The sequence below is a fragment of the Octopus sinensis genome, unplaced genomic scaffold, assembly GCF_006345805.1.
Source record: "Octopus sinensis unplaced genomic scaffold, ASM634580v1 Contig13910, whole genome shotgun sequence".
In the NCBI taxonomy this organism is placed as follows: domain Eukaryota; kingdom Metazoa; phylum Mollusca; class Cephalopoda; order Octopoda; family Octopodidae; genus Octopus; species Octopus sinensis.
In genome coordinates this window covers 198,187-220,014 of record NW_021833059.1, presented here as the reverse complement: position 1 = coordinate 220,014, position 21,828 = coordinate 198,187, and the positions used below count along the sequence as shown (strand labels likewise).

General features: G+C 35.4%; 2 protein-coding genes and 1 pseudogene across 2 annotated transcripts; 1 reads left to right on the top strand and 2 right to left on the bottom strand.

The window, feature by feature from the left end:
• Positions 1-13,845: 13,845 nt before the first annotated feature.
• LOC115229934 (stearoyl-CoA desaturase 5-like) lies at positions 13,846-14,703 on the bottom strand. Its single transcript, XM_036499408.1, is given in 2 exon segments — positions 13,846-14,369; positions 14,372-14,703. Coding segments are annotated over 2 exon segments (801 nt in total). The 5' UTR covers positions 14,696-14,703; the 3' UTR covers positions 13,846-13,892.
• A 524-nt stretch (positions 14,704-15,227) lies between these two features.
• LOC115229933 (14-3-3-like protein) lies at positions 15,228-16,832 on the bottom strand. The gene is made up of 2 exons (XM_029800194.2): positions 16,773-16,832; positions 15,228-15,757 (listed from the first exon to the last, which is right to left on the bottom strand). The coding sequence occupies exons 1-2, from the start codon at positions 16,830-16,832 to the stop codon at positions 15,284-15,286; spliced, it is 534 nt and encodes a 177-aa protein (XP_029656054.1). The 3' UTR covers positions 15,228-15,283.
• Positions 16,833-18,838: 2,006 nt separating this feature from the next.
• On the top strand, positions 18,839-20,301 carry LOC115229923 (annotated as a pseudogene).
• The last annotated feature ends 1,527 nt before the right edge of the window (positions 20,302-21,828 follow it).

Here is a 21,828-nt window from a genome sequence, read left to right as displayed (position 1 = left end):
CCCTCATGGTTAAAATATTCATACATTTTTACAGCACAGCTTTTCTCGTGGTTACAAAAGGGGCAGTCAAAATATCGCTCTAATGGTTCCAGCACACGCTTTTTGTTCACTACTTTAGAACTCTTCTTCTTTCGAGTCATTTAGCCCCACAACAAACTGATTAAATAAATAAATTTATTAATTAATTTATAAATTAAAATTAATTTATAAAAAAACAATATTCGGTTATTTATGTCGCCTTTTTAATGTATGAAGTTTCGCAGTCTCCTTATACACACATTTTTGTCTCGCTAGTATAAATTTCACATTGGTTACCCCAGGGATCATAGCTGATCAATTCAAGCTTGTCCATAGTCTTTGACCTTATCTTCAGTATAGTGTGACCCGTCCCTGCTGTACTTACCAGCTTTACAAGAACATTCCTACATAATTACACCTCTGTCCCTACTTGATTGAGGACATCACAACAACACCTTTTATTTAAATTTATTTTAAATTAATTAAAAATCAAATTTAATCAAAAAAATTATTATTAAACGTTTTTCTTCTTCCCCACATGAGCACAATCATATTTACCTCTCACCACCTTTAGCCAAACATGAGCCACATCCTTAAGCTTTCCTCCCCTGACAAGAACAGTGTCGTGTTCTTGGAGTGTGTGTCTCTCCCCAGGCACGTAGGCAATCACAGTCCGGCCATCAGTCAGTCGAACACTCACACATTTTCTATTCGCAGAATTAGGCTTCTTTGGTTTACGAACGAGTGTTTTTATTACAATTCCTTTAATAAATGGTTTTCCCTTCATTATACTTCTCTTCTTACGTCTTCGCTTTAACGGGCCAGTTCTATGCATTTGAAATAGAGTAGCGTGAGTTCTCGTTGGGTGCCATATTATTGCCTTTAAATGCGGGCTACTAATAGGCATTTGATTCAATGCTGTCTGCGTTCTGGCTGAATGTCCAAAAATTGCCTTTAATTGCGGGCCAGTTCTATGTAATAGACGTGTATTTGTGTGATTTCTCAGTGGTAGGAAAGAGTTTCGGATTTTGGCCACCAGAGATGGTACTTTCTTACTATTCTGGTGATGAGTAGATATTGGTCTGTATATATTTAACAGTCTATTTAAAGAACATCTAAGCATTAGGTACAACAATTATTAATCACAATGAATTAATATTTTTATAAATATATAATCGAATTAAAATAATTAATTAACTCAATTTTTAATTTTGTAATTTTAAAAATAAAAATTATAATAAATTATGAACAAGTAAAATTTAAGTTAGCTAATTCATTCAAAATATTATTCATTAATTGTTTATTTATTAATAAAACCAAAAAATAAAATAAATCATTAAATAAAATTTAATACATCGTGTTTATTGTGTGTCCTTATATATAGAACATGGGAGACCAATATGTAGTCCAGATTGCTTCCAATCTCGAGAACGCCTGCCACCATGACCCACAGGTCAGAAGCACAGGTAACAGACTCCCTCCAAACCACAGCCACTGAGTTCATAACCCAAGCAGAGTCAAATTTAGCACATTATGGCTCTATTCTTCTCCAAATAACATCAAATTGTAATTTCCCTGAGAATACCCGCCTTTTGGCTGCAATAACCCTCAAAAACTACGTGACCAAACACTACAAATTCGTATACCCCCCTCCACAACTCCCAGAACGACGACTCCCGGAATAAGGTCTCACCAGACTCCAAAAACGACATAAAATCAAAAATCATCGACTTGTTGGTTATCAGTCCTGAGTCTGTCAAAAAACAAGTTTTTATGTTTTTATGACCTCAGTTAGCAGAGACGGTCAACTCGATCTGCCTCATCGACTACCCCGACAACTGGCCCGCCTTGCTCACCTCGATTGTGGCCAAACTTCCCGCACTTTCTTTAAAAAGTGTCAAAGATTTGTTTAGAGTGGTTGACCTAATTTTTAAGCGGTTTAATTTGTGTTTTATTTTAGTTATTGTTATGAATCTCGCTCGGATGAACTGTGGACTGAAATCCTCTTCTCTTTGAAGGAATTTGCCCAACCACTTTTATCGATTTTTACTGTTTTGATTATTTTTATTGATTTTATAGAAATTGTGGCAGAAATTGGCGGGAATGTCTCCACATGACCCGAGTTGTGTGGATGTGTATGAAATACTTGTTCTTTGTGTCAAAATGTTTTATAGTCTTAATTTTCAGGTTTTTTTAAAATAATGTTTTTGTTAGGATATTCCCGCCTTTTTTGAGGACAACATGGGAGTGTGGATGGAAGGGTTTAACTCGTTAATAATGATTCCCCTCAGTTCAGTGTGCCCAGTATATATACCCCTTCAGTGTAGAGTACTCAAAAAGTGCTGATGAAAGTACAGAGACATATTTGTGAGTGCATTCAGCTGTACTTGTCTCGATATACTGACGAGTTTCACGCCTGTGTGTTCCCCTTTGCTGAGTCTGTGTGGAGACTGGTCCTCCCTTTGCCGTGTGAGGTGGAATGTGATTCTGTGGGGCTGATATTGTATAGTTAAATAGCTGGCTTCGAGTGGATTGTACTACTTGTCCACTGTGGGGGCAGATTATCCATATAAAACATTCTTTGATAACCCTGGGAGAATAGAGTCCATCTGTACTGACATTATTGTGCCTTCTCTACAATTAAATGGTTTATTTAATTTATATATTTCAGATTATGAATGTGCTTTATTCTTTGATGGGCCTTTCGAATACATTGAGCGGGATCTAGAATGTTCTAGTATGTTCTAGAACAATTATTCCCGCCAGATTTCCGCACTAGAAGAAAGGCGGGAGTGGAACTATTAACCACCCTATGTTCAATAGATGAGTCACGTGTGTGCAAAACCCTATCAGGCTACATAGACCGGCTACTTGAGGTCAGTCAGCCCTTCTACTGGCAGAAGTACAACTCGAATCCCCGGGAGAACTGGAAATTGATGGACGCGGCCATTCTGTTGGTCACCTCCCTGGCCTCCTCACAGTCCAAGACCAACTCTGCCCCTTTGGTGGACCCAAAACAGTTTTTTATGTCTCGATTGCAGAATGAACTGAACATAACCAGTTGGGATGTCCTGTTATTGTAGGCGAGGCTGATCTGAGTGGACGAGAATGTGGGTTTATAAAGGCCGACCTCCTCAAGTTCCTCATCACATTCAAAAATCACGTTTTTTAATATTTATGTAACAGAAAGTTCACTGTGGAAGAGAAATGTGGAATATTGGAGAAATGTGTGTTGTTTATGCGTTCTCCGACGGTGGTAGTGCACTCATATGCAGCCATTCTGATCGACAAATACCTGCCAGAGTGAGTGTAGTGTGAGTATAATAGAGTAATGGGGGGGAATATAGAGCAGTTTGTGAGTGTATATTACCCGGGAGTGATGGGAGTGTTGTCGAGGAGTGAGGACAACGTTTATGCAATGCAGAGTGTGATGAGAGTGGGGAAAGTGAGCAAAGACCAGTGCATGGGAGAGTACATCCGAGACCGACTGCCCTCGATAATATCGGTAGGTGTGAGTGGGGGATGAGTAGAACCCATCAAAGTCCATGTTTATTCACTACTTCTTTGAGGTGTTGTGTCAGTTCCTGGTGGGTGGGGACAGTCCTTCTGTCCTCGCATATTACAACCAGATGTGTCTCCAACAGTTCGAAAAGGTGTTTGCTGGGGATATTGCAGGTGGGGGTGTTTATAATGGTAGACCTCCAACCCTACGCCCTCCAAGTGATGGCAGTCCTCATAGAACAACACCCAAAGGGGGGGCTGTCTGAGGTCTACCGCAATTTCATGTTGTTTTTGGTGAAGGGGACATTCCACGAGACAGTCGAACTGATTCCCTCATTCTTCCGCATTATGAAGGCATATATATACGTGGATTCCACATTCCTGTCCTCCCAGATGGTTGAGTGTGTGTGTGAGTGTAGCCCGTCTTGTTTAATATGGCATATTCCCCCATCAAGATGTGTGGCTTTGAGCGATATGGCTTTGCCTTTCTGGCCGTGGTCCTCCAGGCCTGGCCGAGTGAGTCGATGGGGTTATTCGAGGACATGTTCAAGTCACTCATCACTCGCTTTTGTCAGACTAAAATATTGACATATAAAAAAAGTATAATTATATTGTATTGGGAGTGTTTAGAATATTCTTCTTTAATGTGGTTGGCCTGTTTGGGTCGGCCTTTGTCATGTCCCTGCTTGCCAAGACATGTGAGTTGGCGTATGTCTGTCCTCTCATCTGTAGGCCATTGGTGTTTATTAGTAAACATATTTACTCTCGGATGGTCGTATTTAATGACCACATTGAACGGAATATATATTTCGTGGGTCTGTCTAAATTGTTGTTCGACACCCCCTCCTTGTACGTCGATCAGACATTCCACTCCTATTGGTAGAGAGGGATTGTCATTTTAGGAGTGCTTTTATGGTCAATGCCATCAACATGATCCACCCTGAGCCGTCTGTCAATAAGCGACAGCACTACATCGACATGAGGATTGAGCATTTAACTCTCCAGGACGGTTTATTCTCGATGGGAGGGTTGTTTAGATAACTTTAAACTGTCCTTGTCCATATTGGAGTCTGCGGGGTCTGTCAATGTTGATTTGATTAGTGGGGTGAGTCATTCTGATTATTTTGCTCAAATGTTGAAGAATTTTGCTTTGCAGAATCCGACGATTGTATATTCGTGTTGTGATTGTAGATGAATTCGTTGATTGAGCAATGTCCACCTGCTAGGAGACCTCATGTCGTCGACTGTATTCGCAAAATGGGGGCTTTTGGTGATGTGGTATGATTCCCTTTATAAATCAATGTTTTTTCCCAATCATACTTGTTCAATCACACCATATTAGGCGTGCAATATAATACGATCATAGTATTTATCAAATGATTATTGTAAGAAAATATTAGTTCACTCTGCTTAATATTCAAACACGCAATCTAAACAACCTATTCTATTCGAACTTGTTCAATCAGACCATATTAGACGTGCAATATGTCACAGGCGCTGCTGGTTACCGAGCGCTACTGGTTAACGAATGCTCAAATTTAACATTTTAAGAATTTTTATAAAAATTAAACTTTTCTCTCAGTTCCAAAAGGGTGTGGATTACGGACCTAATTTTTATTAAATGGCTGTTGACCTGTGTAGACTTATTTTCCTCATCATTGCTGATCGACTCGGGGTCCCGTTCTGTAGACAACAATAAGAAAGAACGTAAGGGTGCTCTAAATAAACATTTAAACGTTAAAATTTATCTTATTATTAAAATATTATTTCTCAAATAATTACAGACACGAATATTCAGTGCAACAAGCCTGACATATTTGTGTACGACAAAATCATGAATGAAATTACTCTCATCGAAGTGGGAATCACTTCCCAAGACCACCTAAAACAGGTCGAGAAATGCCATAAATACGATCTATTCAATAGATCAGCAGAATGCTTGCAGTAAATGGAAAATCATATTGTGATGTTGATTTCATCAAGCAATGGCTTGTAAAAACAGCGAATACATTGCTCCTGAAATTGTTGATTATATAAAATTAACTAAATTAACCAAAGAGGGGAAAAACACAAATGTGTCAAGAATCGCAGCTAAAAGCTGAAATTACAAGTTTCTAAAAATATTTTAATTCTAGAGGTCGCTAAAATTGATCACAATTTGGAATTAGCAAATATACTAAAAATACAATAAACTACAAAAAACTAAGAATTGAGGCGATATTTTATTGAAATCAGTGCCAGTTCTTTAGCACCTTGACATATTCTTTTACAACCAAGTTGATTTTCGGAAACAAATGAGTAGTATTCAACATAATTCATTAATGTTGTATTTACGCATTCTGTGTCAACTCTATAAAGTCTCAGGTTATATTTTAATTAGATTTATTGGGAATAAAGTCTCTGGTTCTGATGACTCAGCTTTTTTATTCACAGCAAAAATGTGTGTCATATCAACAACCAAAGAATTACTGCAGCAGTGGAAAAAGAGGTGGAAATCTTAAAAATTCAATACAGCTAATGGAAATTAGCTCAATATTAATAATTATGGCATTTAATGATATCTTAGCACACTGTTTTAATCTTTTTTGATCGGAGACAAGTTTAATTTATTTGAATTTTTTTGGGGGTCACATTTAACAAAACAATTTTATAAAAAAGCTAACGAAATTAAAATATCCATTTTTATAGCAAAAAATTTCCGAGAAACCGCATTTAGAAACTTCGGCAGTCTAAATCCAGGAGATTTGTAATGTCACAGAGATCTAAATTTAAGACAGCATCGAACAACCTTGTAAACATTTCTAATAATAAAAAACAGCACAGTTATATAGCAGGCCTTCCAAAGGCCCGTAATAAGCACATTATGTAAGAAGTTATCCTTGTTTGTAAACCAGAAAGAACAGTCCAAGAAGATAACTCGATTTTGCCATAGACAGTTCTGGCGAGGCTATCCGAATCATTCGGCTTGTGACGAGAAGACTCCTCAATACAGGAAATGGTTTTTTTGTATCATAAATAAATTTTTGTCAAATAAGTCAAATTAATGACAATAGAAATGAAACGTGTTAGTAAATCCAAAAACTATAAATCAAAGTTAGTTGATTTCTAGCATCAGCAAAGCCAATTCGGTCATTTTCAAAATCGTAGACGGAATAGAAACGACTCAAAAATGTATCGCCCAATATTAAACTGTTAAATGGCAGGAAACTTATTCCCTGTATTCCCACATAGCACAGATTCAAACCAAGCTATGGTATTATTACATGTTTCATGTGATGCTCCGGCCTTAACTCAAATTCCCTCTCATCCATAAAAAAGATTAGGGAAGGATATCTACTAGATTTGTCACAAATGACAATAGGCTATTTAAAAATACAAAATAAAAGTTGAGTAGATTCAGAGCGTCGTACATTTGTTTGGCGATTTAAAGTGAGGTAATGATGAGAGAACTTAATAGTAGAAATAAGCTAAACATTTAAATAATTTAATTCTGAAAACTTTATCGTTTTAGTAGGCTTACCAAATAAAAAATATTCGACAAATGTTATAATTAAAATAATTTTATTTTTTGACCAAAAATTAAAATAATTTTATTTTTTGACCAAAAATTCTTTATTTTACCTAATTTTGGAGGATTATCATAAAGACTGCTTAAGACTGGAATATTTAATGAACACAGACTGTTAAATATATTGTGTTTTAAAAGAAAATTTCAAATGTTAAAACTAAAAATTATTTTTTGTGATAAAAAAACTGATGAGAAACAAAAAATTGTATTATTTGACGATGAGAAGAAAATATTGAAGAATGTCGTTTTGGCCAATCTGTACAAACATCATCTCATTTCTAGAATTTTGGAGAGTATAAATAGATTAAATTTATCAAAAATAAATAAATTATATTTACAAAATCGATTAAATATTGTATGAAATTCATTTTTACGTTTGAAAATAAAATGTATATATTCAGGCAAGTTTAAAAATATGTAAAAATGTTCATTAATGATTTTCAAAAAATAATAGATTTCAGTTCCATAAATTCCCCAAATGAAATGAAATTTGGACAACAACAAACGCCGCTATAATTTGATTTACTAAAAGGCATTCTTCAATGATTCTTCTCAAAAAATTTCTTTAAGACGCTTAGAAAATTAAATTTTTATAAAATTAACTAATTGCGGAGCTTTTATGGTAAAATATACGTCCCATGGGAAAACATGTAAGAATTTGTTTGTTACCAAATCGAATCTCGAGAGAGTTTATTAATTCAATAGATTCTTCCTGAATGTTTGAGATAATAAACTTTTACGCAAAAAAATAAGGAAAAATCTAAAATATTAATATTATTTTCTAAAGTCAACAGTTATAACTCCTTTTTTACATAGATAGATTCAAAACATTAATTCGAAAAAATTTTCATAAAATAAAATAGCATTGCAACCCAACTCGGAAACCAGAGTTACATCTAAGCATTGCTGGTGCTCCATCTGTAAATAATTTACAGAGATTTTGCTACAATAAACCTATAATACATAGGACTCAAAAAGTATTTCTGTCCCAAAAACAATTAGCTGCATCGAACATGTCTCCATTCTATGTTTAAGGCAAGGAGTAACAAAAATTTGTTTTTAATAGTGTCTAATAATTGCACATAAACGAGTAACTAAGAGCAATTTACTACACCTGGTGATTTATTTTATTAAATATAATATCAATTAATTTGTCAACGTCGGCTCTGCACAAACTTAGAACAGTTTAGAATAGGTACTTCTTGGTGTGTCTGTTGTAAAAATTTGAATGTATCCTGCTGTAAACTTTACAGCATTAAAATTTGACAATACAGTATATTTAAATAGAAAAGCTTAAAGCAGCTTTCTCTTGAACCAAATTTGTTTGAATAGTTTTTACTTTTGTTTAAAAGTATAAACCGGGAGTACATAAATATAGATTTACCTGATAATTAGACAAAAAGTACCTTGTCCGAGATTTCTATTTTGTCTTCTCCAGAACAAGAGTCATTTTGTGAAAAAAATTTTCTCGTTAAAAAACTAAACAAATATTCGACTCGAGGTTAAAAATATAAAAATCCGTTGAGTTTGGCCAGAGAACATAAACATAATTGAAAAAATGATTTAAGTTATTCGAGAAGTCAGTTTCCTTAGTGCAAAAAAGACGCTAGGAATTTTCAGTAGTTTCGCTAAAATGGAATAAAAATCTTAATTATTAGATTACGTTATTTATGAAACTAGAAATTTTAAAATAAATTTGTGAATATTATTTATATGCTACTTTTGACAAGTAACTACATTTTTTAGACATAAAATACGTCAAAAAATCAGATACACAGAAGATGAACTTTCTCAAAGTAGATGAGTGTTTTTATCTAAATACATGTTTATTAATACTGCAGCAAAAATATCATAATATATTAACTGTAGTGGAAACATTAATATTTGCAGTTTATCAAAAACTAGCCATAAATATCAAAATTCAAAGATTTTTTTACTCTAATAAAAATTTTAAAGAATATATAAAGGATGTATTCAAATCTTAGTTGTATTTTCTGATGAAAAAAATATAGCATAGTTGATATATTTAAAAATGTATATTGACAAACTAAGCATATGTGTAATGACATATTAGTGGCCAAATAACAAACAAACAAAAATTTTTTTAGGAAATCACGAGTGAAACTATGTAGATTCTCCATTTCAAATTTCATCACGAATGGACTGTTTATTGCCGCCATGGAATCTTTTCAGACAACAAACTGGCGACCCGTGACAGTGTTCTTATATATCAAAAACAATTACAACGTGGGGATAATGACAAAAGGACTAATCTTGCTATAAAGCGTGTTATTAATTCCTCGATTGAGAGTGGACAGTTTTTCAGAATATCTGTACGCTTTATTTTTTGAGTTTGTAAGGGTGTCGGTGCCACTGGATCATTTTGCCTTCCCAATTCTCTTCTCGCTAAAAAAGCAGAGCGGAAGGCAAAAAGGCTCCAATCTCTTAATAATAAAGCTGAAAGAAAAGCAACTAAAACAAAAAAAGCGACGGCTTCTAAAAAAGTTGCCAGTCCGAAAGTTAAGGCTGTCAAATCCAAGAAAGTATATAAAACAGAGCCAGCTGTCAATAAATCGCCAGATAAAGTGTCCAAAGCAAAAAAAGACGTGCCTGCGAAGAAACCAGCCGTAAAGAAGACTGGTGAAAACAAGGCTGTCTCTAAAAAGGCGACTGCTGTAAAAAAATGAGCCACAAAGAAAACTGTAAAGGAACGTAAATCTAGTCCGCAATCTAATTTTTTAAAATCTAATCTAATTTCTTAGTTATTATATTTAAAATTAAGAAATGTATAATTTCAATATTTTTAAAAGGCGCAGCATTTGATAATTTTTAAATAGATAATTTAACATACGTATTCTTTAAAGTTTTTTGATGCCTCCCTGTTTTGTCAAAACTGTCCAAGAATATGATGATATAGTTAAAATATTGGAAGAGCAGGGGATCATTGGAATATCTAACTAAAAAATACAAATTAACTCAAAAGTCGAAGAATTTTACTTTCATTACCGGGCGGCTATATCTGAAAGACTCATGTGGAAATTATAAAATAGTCTTTTCTGCAGACAATCATGTATAACAGTGGTTCTCAACGGTGGGCGATTCGCCCCCTAGGGGCGATTTTTTCTGCCAGGGGGGCGATGGCTGATTGCTAATATTTGAAAAATTAAAATCTTATGTTAGAAGTCGATAATCTTTGAAAAAATAAAGATATATAATCGAGTCTAATATATTTATTAATAATATGATATTTTTATTATATTTTATTTAAATTTCTAAGCGTGATTTCTTTTTATCTTTACGGGTCGTGTTCAAAAAAAAGTCAGAATGTATAAAGATGAATATATTTCTCTTGGATTTATTGAAGATCCTCAAGATCCTAATAAACCACTTTGTCTTCAATGTGGTACAATTTTTTCAAATGAGGCAATGAAACCGTCTCGTTTGATTGAACATTTAAAGCGAAAACATCATAATTCAATTGGAAAAAAGCCAGACTTTTTTCTAGAATTAAAAAAAAAATTAAAAAAGAATTTTAAAAATAAAAACACCTTACCGTCAATCTTTAATAAAAATATATCTCAAAATGTCTCTGGATATCTTATTCATATAAAGTTGCAGAGATAATCGCAAAAAATTATAGGTAATGCCCATTCGATTGCAGAAAATGTCATCCGTCCTTGTTTAAATTTATTTATAAACGATATCTTACAAAAAGATTCTTCAAATATTATGAAGACTATTCCATTAAGCAACGACACTATACGAAGAAGAATTGATGAAATTTCTAATGAAATTGAACAATCTTTAATTTTATTTCTCAGAGAACGCAAGTTTTCAGTCCAACTTGACGAATCAGTTGTCTTTGATAATCAGTCAATTTTGATGGCATATGTAAGGTATTACTTTTTATAAATACTTTTTATAAAGATATTTCGATGATGATTCTATTTTGCAAGAAGAGTTATTATTTGCAAAATCTTTAGTCACGGATACTACAGGATTGTCAATATTCAAAATGTTTGAATCTTATTTATTCTTAAATGATATTCCATTTGAACATATTTTATCGTGCGCAACTGATGGCGCAATGGCTATGGTTGGAAAATATCGTGGTTTTTTTAGCTTTTCTAAAACAAAAATCTCCAATGTCCACTTCAATTCAATGTATTTTACATCGGTATCATTTAATTGCAAAAAATTATCTGAAGAATTGAATGCATCAATGCAAATTGTTATCAAAGTTATCAATAAAATTAAAAGAAACAGCAAGTACGATCGTATTTTTCGTGAATACTGCACTAATCAAAATGAAGATTATGTTAGGTTACTTTTACATACCGAAATAAGATGGTTATCCAAGGGAAATTGTCTTGAAAGATTTGTGATATTATTTGATGCAATTGTTGATTTTTTAAGATTACAAGAAAAATTTAAATTGTTTAATTCCTGCAAAATTCATAGAAAAAATATTTTTATTTAAATTGGATTTTTACAAAATTAAATGAAGTTTCATTGGCTTTACAAGGAGATTATGTTAATTTAATTGATTGCAAACGAATTATAAATACATTCATTGAAAAAATTCAATTTTACAAATTTAATTTAAGTAATAGAAAATTTGGAAAATTCGATTTTTATAACCACACTTTTGATGACAACGATCTGAAAATTTATGAATTTCCTTTAGAATCTTTGGAACAAGATTTGAAAAAAAGATTTGAAGATTTAATTAATTTAAACTTCCCGAAATTATGGGAAAAAATGATGCCAATAATATTATGTTTTCCTACGTCATACTGCGTAGAGAGAGGATTCAGCACTCTGAATAGTATGATCGGAAAAAAAAGAAACAAACTAAATATAGAAGAAAGAGGCGACATTAGAATTACACTTACGAAAAGAAGTACAAATTTTGAAAAACTTGTCAATCTTCATCAACCACAAGGATCTCATTAAAACTCTTATTTTTTAAATAAAAATTTTTACTAATGAAATAAGGGGGCGATATAAAAATTGGAGAGGCGAAAAAAATTCCAAGGGGGCGATACAAAATAAAGGTTGAGAACCACTGATGTATAAGATGCAATTAGTGTCTATGAAAATTTATCAATTGACTCATACCGGACATAACACGTTGGAAGAGTTTTGTAATCAGAGATATTTTTTGTTCAACGAGAAATCATCAGGAAAGTGGTATCGGAATGTGATCTCGATTTGCGACAGCACTAAAAAAAGTTGATCCTGAAAACCACATAATAGTCTCAAAACAAATGAGAGATTTCAGATAGATCTGATTGATCTCAAAAGGTAAGACTTTAGTCTTTCGTCTTATTCTTGAGTTAAATCTGTAGTGAATACATTTAGATTTGTTCTCTATCTGCTCATATCGAAAACCTGCATTGTATAGAATAAATGTTGTTTCTAAATTTTTTAGTGTTAGAATGATTGTTCCACACAACATTAATTCTAATGAAAAACAAGACATTAGGAAATAACCCTACAGATTTATTCGTCAAAAAATATCTGAAATCTTATTCTGTTTAGGTTGAATAATTGCTATAAAATCAAATTGCATATTTTGACTAAATTTAAATTAATATTAAATACTGTAGTTTAAAAAGTGAACAAAAACTAGAACAAGGAATCAAAATAACGATTAATAATATTAAAGTATAATTAAAAAGATTATTTTTAGATTTTGATAATGTAATCAGTGATTTTTTGAGAATGATTAGTCTGATAATTTCTTAAAATTTTTTGTATTTCGTATACTTTTGCTCTTTATTCATAATCATTCTCAATAAACCATAATTCTTCGTCTTCACATATTCACAAGCTTCATATAGTGTGGAACATAATTTTTTTTATTTTCCTCTTCAACTTAGTCTTGCTGTTTTTGTTTTCTCGAACAGTTCTGTGAAAAGTTTTTGCCGTCAATTTGATAATTTTCATGAATCAAACAATTTTCATCACATATTTCTTCTATTTCTGAATCAAACAATATAATACGATCATCCTACGGATCGTATTTATCAAATGATTATTGTAAGAAAATATTAGTTCACTCTGCTTAATATTTATATTTGCAATTTAAACAAGCCTATCGACAGTGTTGTTCAATCTGATTATAGACAAATTACTATTAGGGCAATAGAGAGTGGTTGTTTGAAAATAAACAGTCAAGGACCACAAAAAATGTTTGAGTTACTGACAGGTCGAGGTCTTCTCCAATACTATCAAGTGAGAGTAGACCAATATAAGCTGTATATACATCAACTGGTCTTTCTCAGACTCACAAATGTCGCATACCAATCGGTTAGAATAAAATCCAATCGAATTCTTCACCGAGAAGTACATTTCAGTAGATGATTATCAAGATGTAAGAGACCAGTCTGATCAATGCCAAAATTACGAACTCCAGGAACTTAATTTATATTGCAATAAAAAAAGTTATTTAATGCGAATTCCTGATATAGTTCATAATTAAGTCATTTGATTTTTTATATAGAACTATACTAATGAAAATATCAGTTTAAAAGCAAAATACTGCAAACAAGAAAAACAATAATTTGACTGTCAGTAATCCGACATCTTTCATTTTTCAATAATTTCAAAATAGATCATACGAGCCACTGTTTTTTAATTTGTGAGCATTAATAAAATATTACTTCACTCTGCTTAATATCCAATCTAAACAAGCTAATTATTAATCGAATGACGCAAATTAAGCAGATTTAATAGACCACAATGACTGGAATAAAAATAATTGTTAATGAATAAACCAAACAAAATTAGTAAAATCTAGTTAATCTAAACGTCCTTTCAAATGCGGAAACAGCCCCTTAGACCCATCTCCGAATTTATCCATCGTCTTAAGAATAACACTCTCCGGCACAGTCTTCAAATCATATGCCAGCCCAATCCTCGCCATAAACTCAATAAACCGAGTCGTCGGATTAAAAGTGACCCCAAACTCGGATGTAGCGTAATGATGTGGAAAAGTGTGATGAAAATTGTGGAATCCCTCCCCAAATGCCCCCAAAATAACACACAAATTCTCGACAGGCCCAATAGACCCATCATACGGCCGTATCCCCACCATATGAGCCAACGAATTGACAAGCCACGTACAATTCAAAGTAAAAACATAACGAAAAATAGCCGCCATCCAAAAAGCATTCCAAATAGTCTCATTCCACAGCCAGAAGGGAATCAGGGAGGGGAGAATGAAGCAACAAAGCAAATAAAACACCAAATAATGCCTAAATCGACACCCCAACAATACTTGTGCTGGAAGGCCACGACGGGATCCTTCTCCAAATCCTCAAAATTCACCAACCTGCCCTTCGCTATCACTTCCGGGTGTTTCCTCACCAGAAGCCACCCCACGTGAGAAAAGAAAAACCCGCGTAGTGCATTGTGGGGATCTGCGTCGGTCTCCGAATACTTGTGGTGGACTCGATGGTCCCTGCTCCACTCCAAAATAGAGTTTTGGGCCGCCACTGAGTTCCCAATCATGAGGAACAGTCTTAGGGCTACATGTGCCTTGTAGGCTCGATGGGACCACAGTCGGTGGGCTCCTGCTGTTATTCCAAGGGCAGAGAACATGTACAATAATACGGCTAGGGGTGAGATAAGGGCACAGTACAGAATATGAGGGTGTAGATGCGGGAATTCCAACTTACGAAGAATAAGCCATAGAGTGCCCCAATGTGGAAAAATGCCATTAGGATGATATTTCTCCACACATATGTGACCTTGTAGGCTCCTTTTGAGTTGTCTTGTAAGTATGACTCGTCTTGTTCCAGAGATAATTCGTCATGTTCAACAATAAGAGGTTCTACTATTCGAGGTGGCATACAACAAGAATTTGACAAAAATAAATTTTATTTAAATTTTAAATAATTAAACAATATTGATTTATACAACATAAATTATAAACATTCCAATAAATTATAAATTCTCATAGGAATTGACTTAACTCTGATTGGAGAATTAAAACCACAAACTGTTTGAATTAAATTAGCCATAAAAAACCACAAACTTAATCAACCTTAAACTGATTAACAAATATATTTAAATAATAAATTTAATTAAATAATAAATTATATACGCGTACACTCTCTTGTGGTACCACAAAAATAACATAACCCAATTAATAACCAATAATGACTGTTAATAACTAATAAGGACGACTCAACTGTCCCCATCAAGGTTAGTATCCCCCTCTCCACTCTCACTATTCCACACAATCAGATTCCTCCTAATCTGATGAAATATCCCCTTGGCAGTGGACTGTCCCTGCATCGAACTCATCGGCTCCACCGCAGAGTCAAAGGCCTCCTTCGCCAGAGAAGTAGCCCGCTTAGTCTGCCCCAGAATCTCATACAAAAAGACACTGTAGTTAAGACACAGCCCCAGATAGCTCGCCTCAGAGGGATTCAGCCCTTTGGCTATCTCCAGAGCCTTTTTATACGCGTCCTCGCTCTTTGTGGCATTGATCAACTTGACTTCCTCATCAGGGGCCACCTCTGCCATATACCGCTCGTAGTCCCCCGTTCTACTTATGAGTGTGGGGGGTACTGAGTGAGACAAAACACGTGTGCTTGGGGGTCCTCTTCTGGGCTTTCCAGGCCGGAGATTTGGAGTTGTGTGTGCTGGATTGCCCGGCTACAAAAGTCCACGATTTCTTCATATATTAGTTGTTTGTAGTTTTTGATGCTTTCTTCGTGTTCTTTGAGTTCTGTGTTGTTGCCGTATTGCATGTGCCAGCATAGGGCGGAGTGGGATCTGCGGAGGTCGGTTATTTTGTGTTTGTAGGCTATGGATAGACTGTTTCTGGACTCGGGGGTTGATGTTGGTGTGTTGTCCTTTGATATTTCATCGTAGAGGACTATTTTTTGTTAATTTATGGCTAATTACAGTCGTATAGTTCACAGCGGCCTAATATGTCACGACGCACGTCAACCATCACTAAAACAAATACCAATCAGATTTATATTTATTTAAATAATTAACAAATAAATTTATTTAATTCTTTTTTAATCTTTTTTTTATAAAATCACAAGTTATCTTCTTAAGAAAAGCCAATTACTTTTATCTAAATTATCACTGCCGAGATAAGTCTTTGATATAAAAGTCAATCACCGTCATTTCAGTCCAAAATGAACGACCTTGTCCGTATTTTCACCAGGAAACACTACCACGACATATCCCCCGATGAACAGAAGCAAAATCGTCACATTACTTTATTCAAACTAACAGCAATGAGTATATATACTACAAATATAAACAGGCACTGGCTGTATTATAGGAGCAGGGGTGTATATGGCCTCTGGACTAATGATCAATCAACAAGCCGGTCCTGCCACGATCATATCCTTTCTTCTTGCCGCCCTGATGGCCATTCTGAGTGGTGGTCCTCACTTTCCTTATTTTGAAGGATTGATGTATGCAGAAGTGGGTACTCGAATGCCCAGATCTGGGTCCTTCTATGCATTCGGGTATGCCGTGTATGGCGAAATGACTGCCTTTATTATTGGATTTTTGTTTTTTATAGCATATTTGTTCGGTATCCTTTGATCTTTACAGTAGGTGGGGTCATCACTGCCAAGTCCCTGTCTTTTTATATTGATTCGTTGTGTAATTACGTAATCTCTGATTACTTCTCAACGTTCAGAATAACCCGATTAAAATATTTTGAGAGTATTTTTAATCCTCTGCCAATCGGGGTCACTTTGATCATGTCGGGTTTGGTTTTTTGATCATTTCAGTCCTCTTTTTGTTCAAGTCTAAGGATTCTAGCAAATTTGCGGTTTATTTAGTCACCGTTAACATAATTGTCCTCATCACCGTGGTCATTGGAGGCTCGAGTTTTGCGGAAATTCAAAATTGGAGTCTGCCTCCTGTTTTTTTACGGAAACTTGAATTTTAGTCTAATAAATCCGCGGGGGAGAATTTTCACGGAAACGGAGGATTCGCCCCTTACGGTTTCTCGGGGATTTTTGTGGGGACTTTGGCAGCCTTCTTCTCTCTGTCGGGGGTCGAAATCATCGCCGTGATCGGTTGAATATCCCCCACTGACCTCACAGCCGGGGAAGTGAAGAATCCAACGAGGACCATCCCCCTGGCCACCGTGTTGTCCATAGTGGTGGCCACGGTGGCCTATGTCTCCACCACCGTGGTGATTTCCCTGATGATGCCCTACTATGAAATCGACATCAAAGCACCCTTCCTGGTGGCATTCCTCGATAAAGGGAAACCAGTTTTGGGTTACGTCATTTCTGTTGGTTGCATTTGCGGCTTGATTTCAAAGTCAGAAAGTTATTTTATGTTTAGTCTGTTTGGGTTGGTCTTTACAGGGTCTCGTTTGATGTACTCAATGACGTTGGATGGGTTTTTTCCGAGGGTCCTTTTCCACCCCGACGACGAAGTGATGGTGAGAAGAGCCTGTCTAGTTCTGTGTGCTTTAATGGGTACTATCACTCCCTCATATAAGGGGTCGTGTCTTTGTTTTTCACTGCTGAATCGGCTCTGAGTATTTGTGAGGTTTCTACTCTTGTGGCCACAGTTATTTTGAATGTGATTATAGTCAACGTTCGGTTCATTTTTTTGCTCATTTTTAGTTATTTTAACAAACCAGACAATAATTTCCTCTCATCGAAACAAATTAAAATTGCTAGAGTTATGACTAGTATATCTAGTATTCATACATGTATATATTTTGTAGCACTATGTACATTTTTTATTGCAATTTTGATGAAATTTCCGATTCAGAATTTGGTTTTGTATTTCTCGTTGATGGGACTGCTGGGTCTGGGCTTGATTGGATGTCTCATCGTGTTGCAAAGGATCCCCAAACAAGAAGAAAAGGAAGTCTATAAGGTTCCGTTATTTAATATTTGTAGACGCCGTTTGTGCCTGTTCTTCCGGTTATTTCGAATTTTTTTATTTTTGTTCTTTTGGTTTACGCGGATGGGAAACAGTGGATATTATTTGGTGGAATATTTATGATTTGTATTTATTTTTGGGTTATTTTTAGTTTTTGTTATTTATATCCTGTCAACTATCATTTCAGTAATAAGACAAAATTTAGAAGTAAAGAAATGTGAAATTAATCAAACAAATCAATCCAGTACTCTCTAATTATAACAATTTTCTTGTTTTTTCTAATAAAATATTCATTTGATAATCACGTGGGGTTCTTTAAGATAATTTTTATCCAATTCAGATATGATAAATGATTTTACGTGGTTTTTTTAACAATTTAAAAAAATTCTTGAAATTTGATTTTGTTTGGTTTAGAAAATATAATTTTTGACCAAACGAACTTTTGAGTTACTTTCACCACTGCGGACTTTTTCCGTGATGACCTTTCCGTTTTTTCTTTATATTCTTATAACCCATCCGCGGACGGTTATTTATTGTACTGTCAGAGTTTTTATCGATGAAATATGTTGCCAGTTTAATCGATGTATTTACTATTTAAATGAGCTGGGGATATATATACTCGTTCATACATAATGTATTGTTCTGGGCTACGTAAATGGGGATTTTCATTATTATTTAATTATTATAATGACGTAAATTTATCAGAATTTTGTATTAAAAATTCGATTTTTAAAGTATGTAAATTTGGTGTAATTTGATAGCATTTAGTTATAATATAAGTAAATTAGAAATATTAAATTAATAATTGGATTATCCTTATTTACAATAAAGCATAATTGAATTCCGGTCCACTTATCTAAAATGCGAGAGATTGTACACATGCAGGCAGGCCAATGCGGTAACCAAATCGGTTCCAAGGTCAATAAATCCTAAAAATCAATAATAGTTTTGGGAGGTCATTTCCGACGAACACGGAATTGACCAATCAGGGACCTATAAAGGAGAGGATGACGTCCAATTGGAGAGAATCAATGTCTACTACAACGAAGCTTCCAGTTTGTATAGCAAAAATAATTCCTTTTAGCCGGACAGTACGTCCCGAGAGCAATCATGATCGACCTTGAGCCAGGGACCATGGACTCAGTCCGCGGGGGTCCCTTCGGAAGACTATTCCGTCCTGACAATTTCGTATTTGGTCAATCAGGGGCGGGAAATAATTGGGCAAAAGGACATTACACGGAAGGGGCAGAATTAGTCGACTCAGTTCTCGATGTGCTGAGAAAGAAGCCGAGAACTGCGACTGTCTTCAGGGATTCCAATTGACTCACTCACTGGGAGGAGGGACAGGTTCAGGAATGGGGTCCCTCGTGATAAATCGAGTAAGGAGGAATACCCCGATCGTATAATGAGCACATATTCCGTGATGCCTTCCCCCAAGGTACCCCCTCAGTGACTCATCAAAGGTGTCGGACACGGTGGTGGAACCTTACAACGCCACTCTCTCCGTGCATCAACTAGTAGAGTACACTGACCAGACATATTGCATCGACAATGAAGCACTTTATGACATTTGTTTTGGGACCCTTAAACTGACTACCCCCACCTACGGGGACCTCAACCACCTCGTGTCCGCCACCATGTCAGGAGTGACCACATGTCTTCGTTTTCCTGGGCAGGTTGTCTCTTTTATTAAGGAATTGTAGCTTAATGCAGATTTGAGGAAATTGGCTGTAAATATGGTTCCTTTTCCGCGTCTGCATTTTTTCATGTCTGGTTTTGCGCCATTGACTTCCCGAGGTTCTCAGCAGTACAGGGCATTGTCCGTCCCCGAATTGACTCAGCAAATGTTTGCGGCCAAAAATATGATGACTGCCTGTGACCCACGCCATGGCCGTTATCTCACGGTGGCTGCAATTTTCCGCGGAAGAATGTCCATGAAGGAAGTGGACGAGCAGATGCTGACTGTCCAAACTAAGAACAGTGGGTACTTTGTTGAATGGATCCCAAACAACGTCAAGACTGCTGTATGTGACATTGCCCCTCGTGGACTCAAAATGTCGGCCACGTTTGTGGGGAATAGCACAGCCATACAACAAGTTTTTAGAAGAATTTCTGAACAGTTTCGAGCTATGTTTCGTCGGAGGGCATTTCTACATTGGTATACTGGGGAAGGAATGGATGAAATGGAGTTCACTGAGGCCGATTCTAACCTACAGGACCTCGTCTGTGAATATCAGCAATATCAGGACGCTTCTCCAGACATAGAAGGGGATGTTGGAGAAGAGGATGAGGAAGTTGTCTAACTAATCAGTCCTTCAGTCATAACCTAACATTATTTGTAATACATTTCTTGTATAACTACTTGTTTGGCCACGTACAGGGCTAGCCACCTAAGAGTATGGGGATACCGACTTTAGTCGCAAATCAACAGCCAATAAGTCTCAATTCAAGATGATTGGAGATGTCTTAATTGGTATTCCACAAAATACAGTTTCTGTGTGACCTATTGCGGCATTTGGGAGAACCAGGTTGTTTAAACGTTAAATATATTTGTCAAAAATGTTTTTTTCTTTTAACTTGCAATTGGTTTATGATAATTATTAAACCACACTTGGAGAAGAATCAGAGATCGTTAATTGCCAGAACGACACATTTAAAGGTCCATTTCCTAGACCAGTGGAATGTCTTATGATTTCAAAACAACTCTGGCCAACAATAGGAAAGTCGACATTTTTTACTTACAACAGAAAAGATTATGGAGCGATAAAATGTAAGAAAATTAATGAAATTGATCGACAAATGAACTTTGAGATATTCTGCTGTCCAAGTGAGAAGACGGCTGGTGACAAGCATACATAATAAGGTTATAGCCCCCTTCAATTGGAGAAGACACTTCCCGGTGGTCAAAGAAGTGAGAGTTTCCTTCACTTACTGAATAACTCAACAAACTAGAACGTTTTAAGACAGCAAACAAGATCACAAATAGGAAATAAACATGGGAGGATTAGTTAGCTTTCCTCTCTGTCTTGAGTGGAAATAAACGAAGGTGACAAATTTGTAGATTAATTTGGTATAAACGAGCAACTCAGTGAGAATGAAGGCCAGAAATATCCACGACTGAGGATCGAATCGATTGCAAGAATCTCTGAAGTGTGAATTGAGACAAAACTTTCAACGAGTGTAAAAAATAGTCACTAATATAACACCAAATACACTTTTGGACGACGGCGAAGTGACTAAGGTGGGTAGAGGACTGTCATTTAGATATACGACGACGAGATCGACAGACTGATGAAGGTATTGGAAGTCGCGAGGTATGGAGATGACCTATACCTGTCCTATGGACTATTTAAGTATTGGGGGCTGCTTATTTATAGTAATCTTAAAAAGCAGCAAGTGGAACAGTCCGACAGTATGGCTGACTGATAAAGTGAAATCACGACATGTGAGGAATTGAAAGAATAGGTTATTGGATATTATTATTTCAGGAAGAATTACTGCTTGCTCAGTCTAGGAGCTCACAGCAAGAACTACCGAGAGGTCAAAAGTCAGAAGAGAATTGGTCGATCTTTTCGTGGGCAAGCGTCGCTTTTGAGTATCAAGTGCGAGTCATCTCGAGGATGAAATGTAGTCGGGAGTATTTGAAGAATAAGTTTGCTTTGTTCAATACTATGCTACAGAACAAGGAAGATGATGCTATTTGTGAGCATTAATTTTTAGATACGTCAATCGTCGAAGTTTATGATTTTGGGTAAGAAGTGGCCTTTTCGTGGGCAGATAAGCTCAGACCAATTTTTCATTGTATTTCTTATTGTTTGAGCTGTTATTGATTTTCCTGTTTTTTCTGTAAA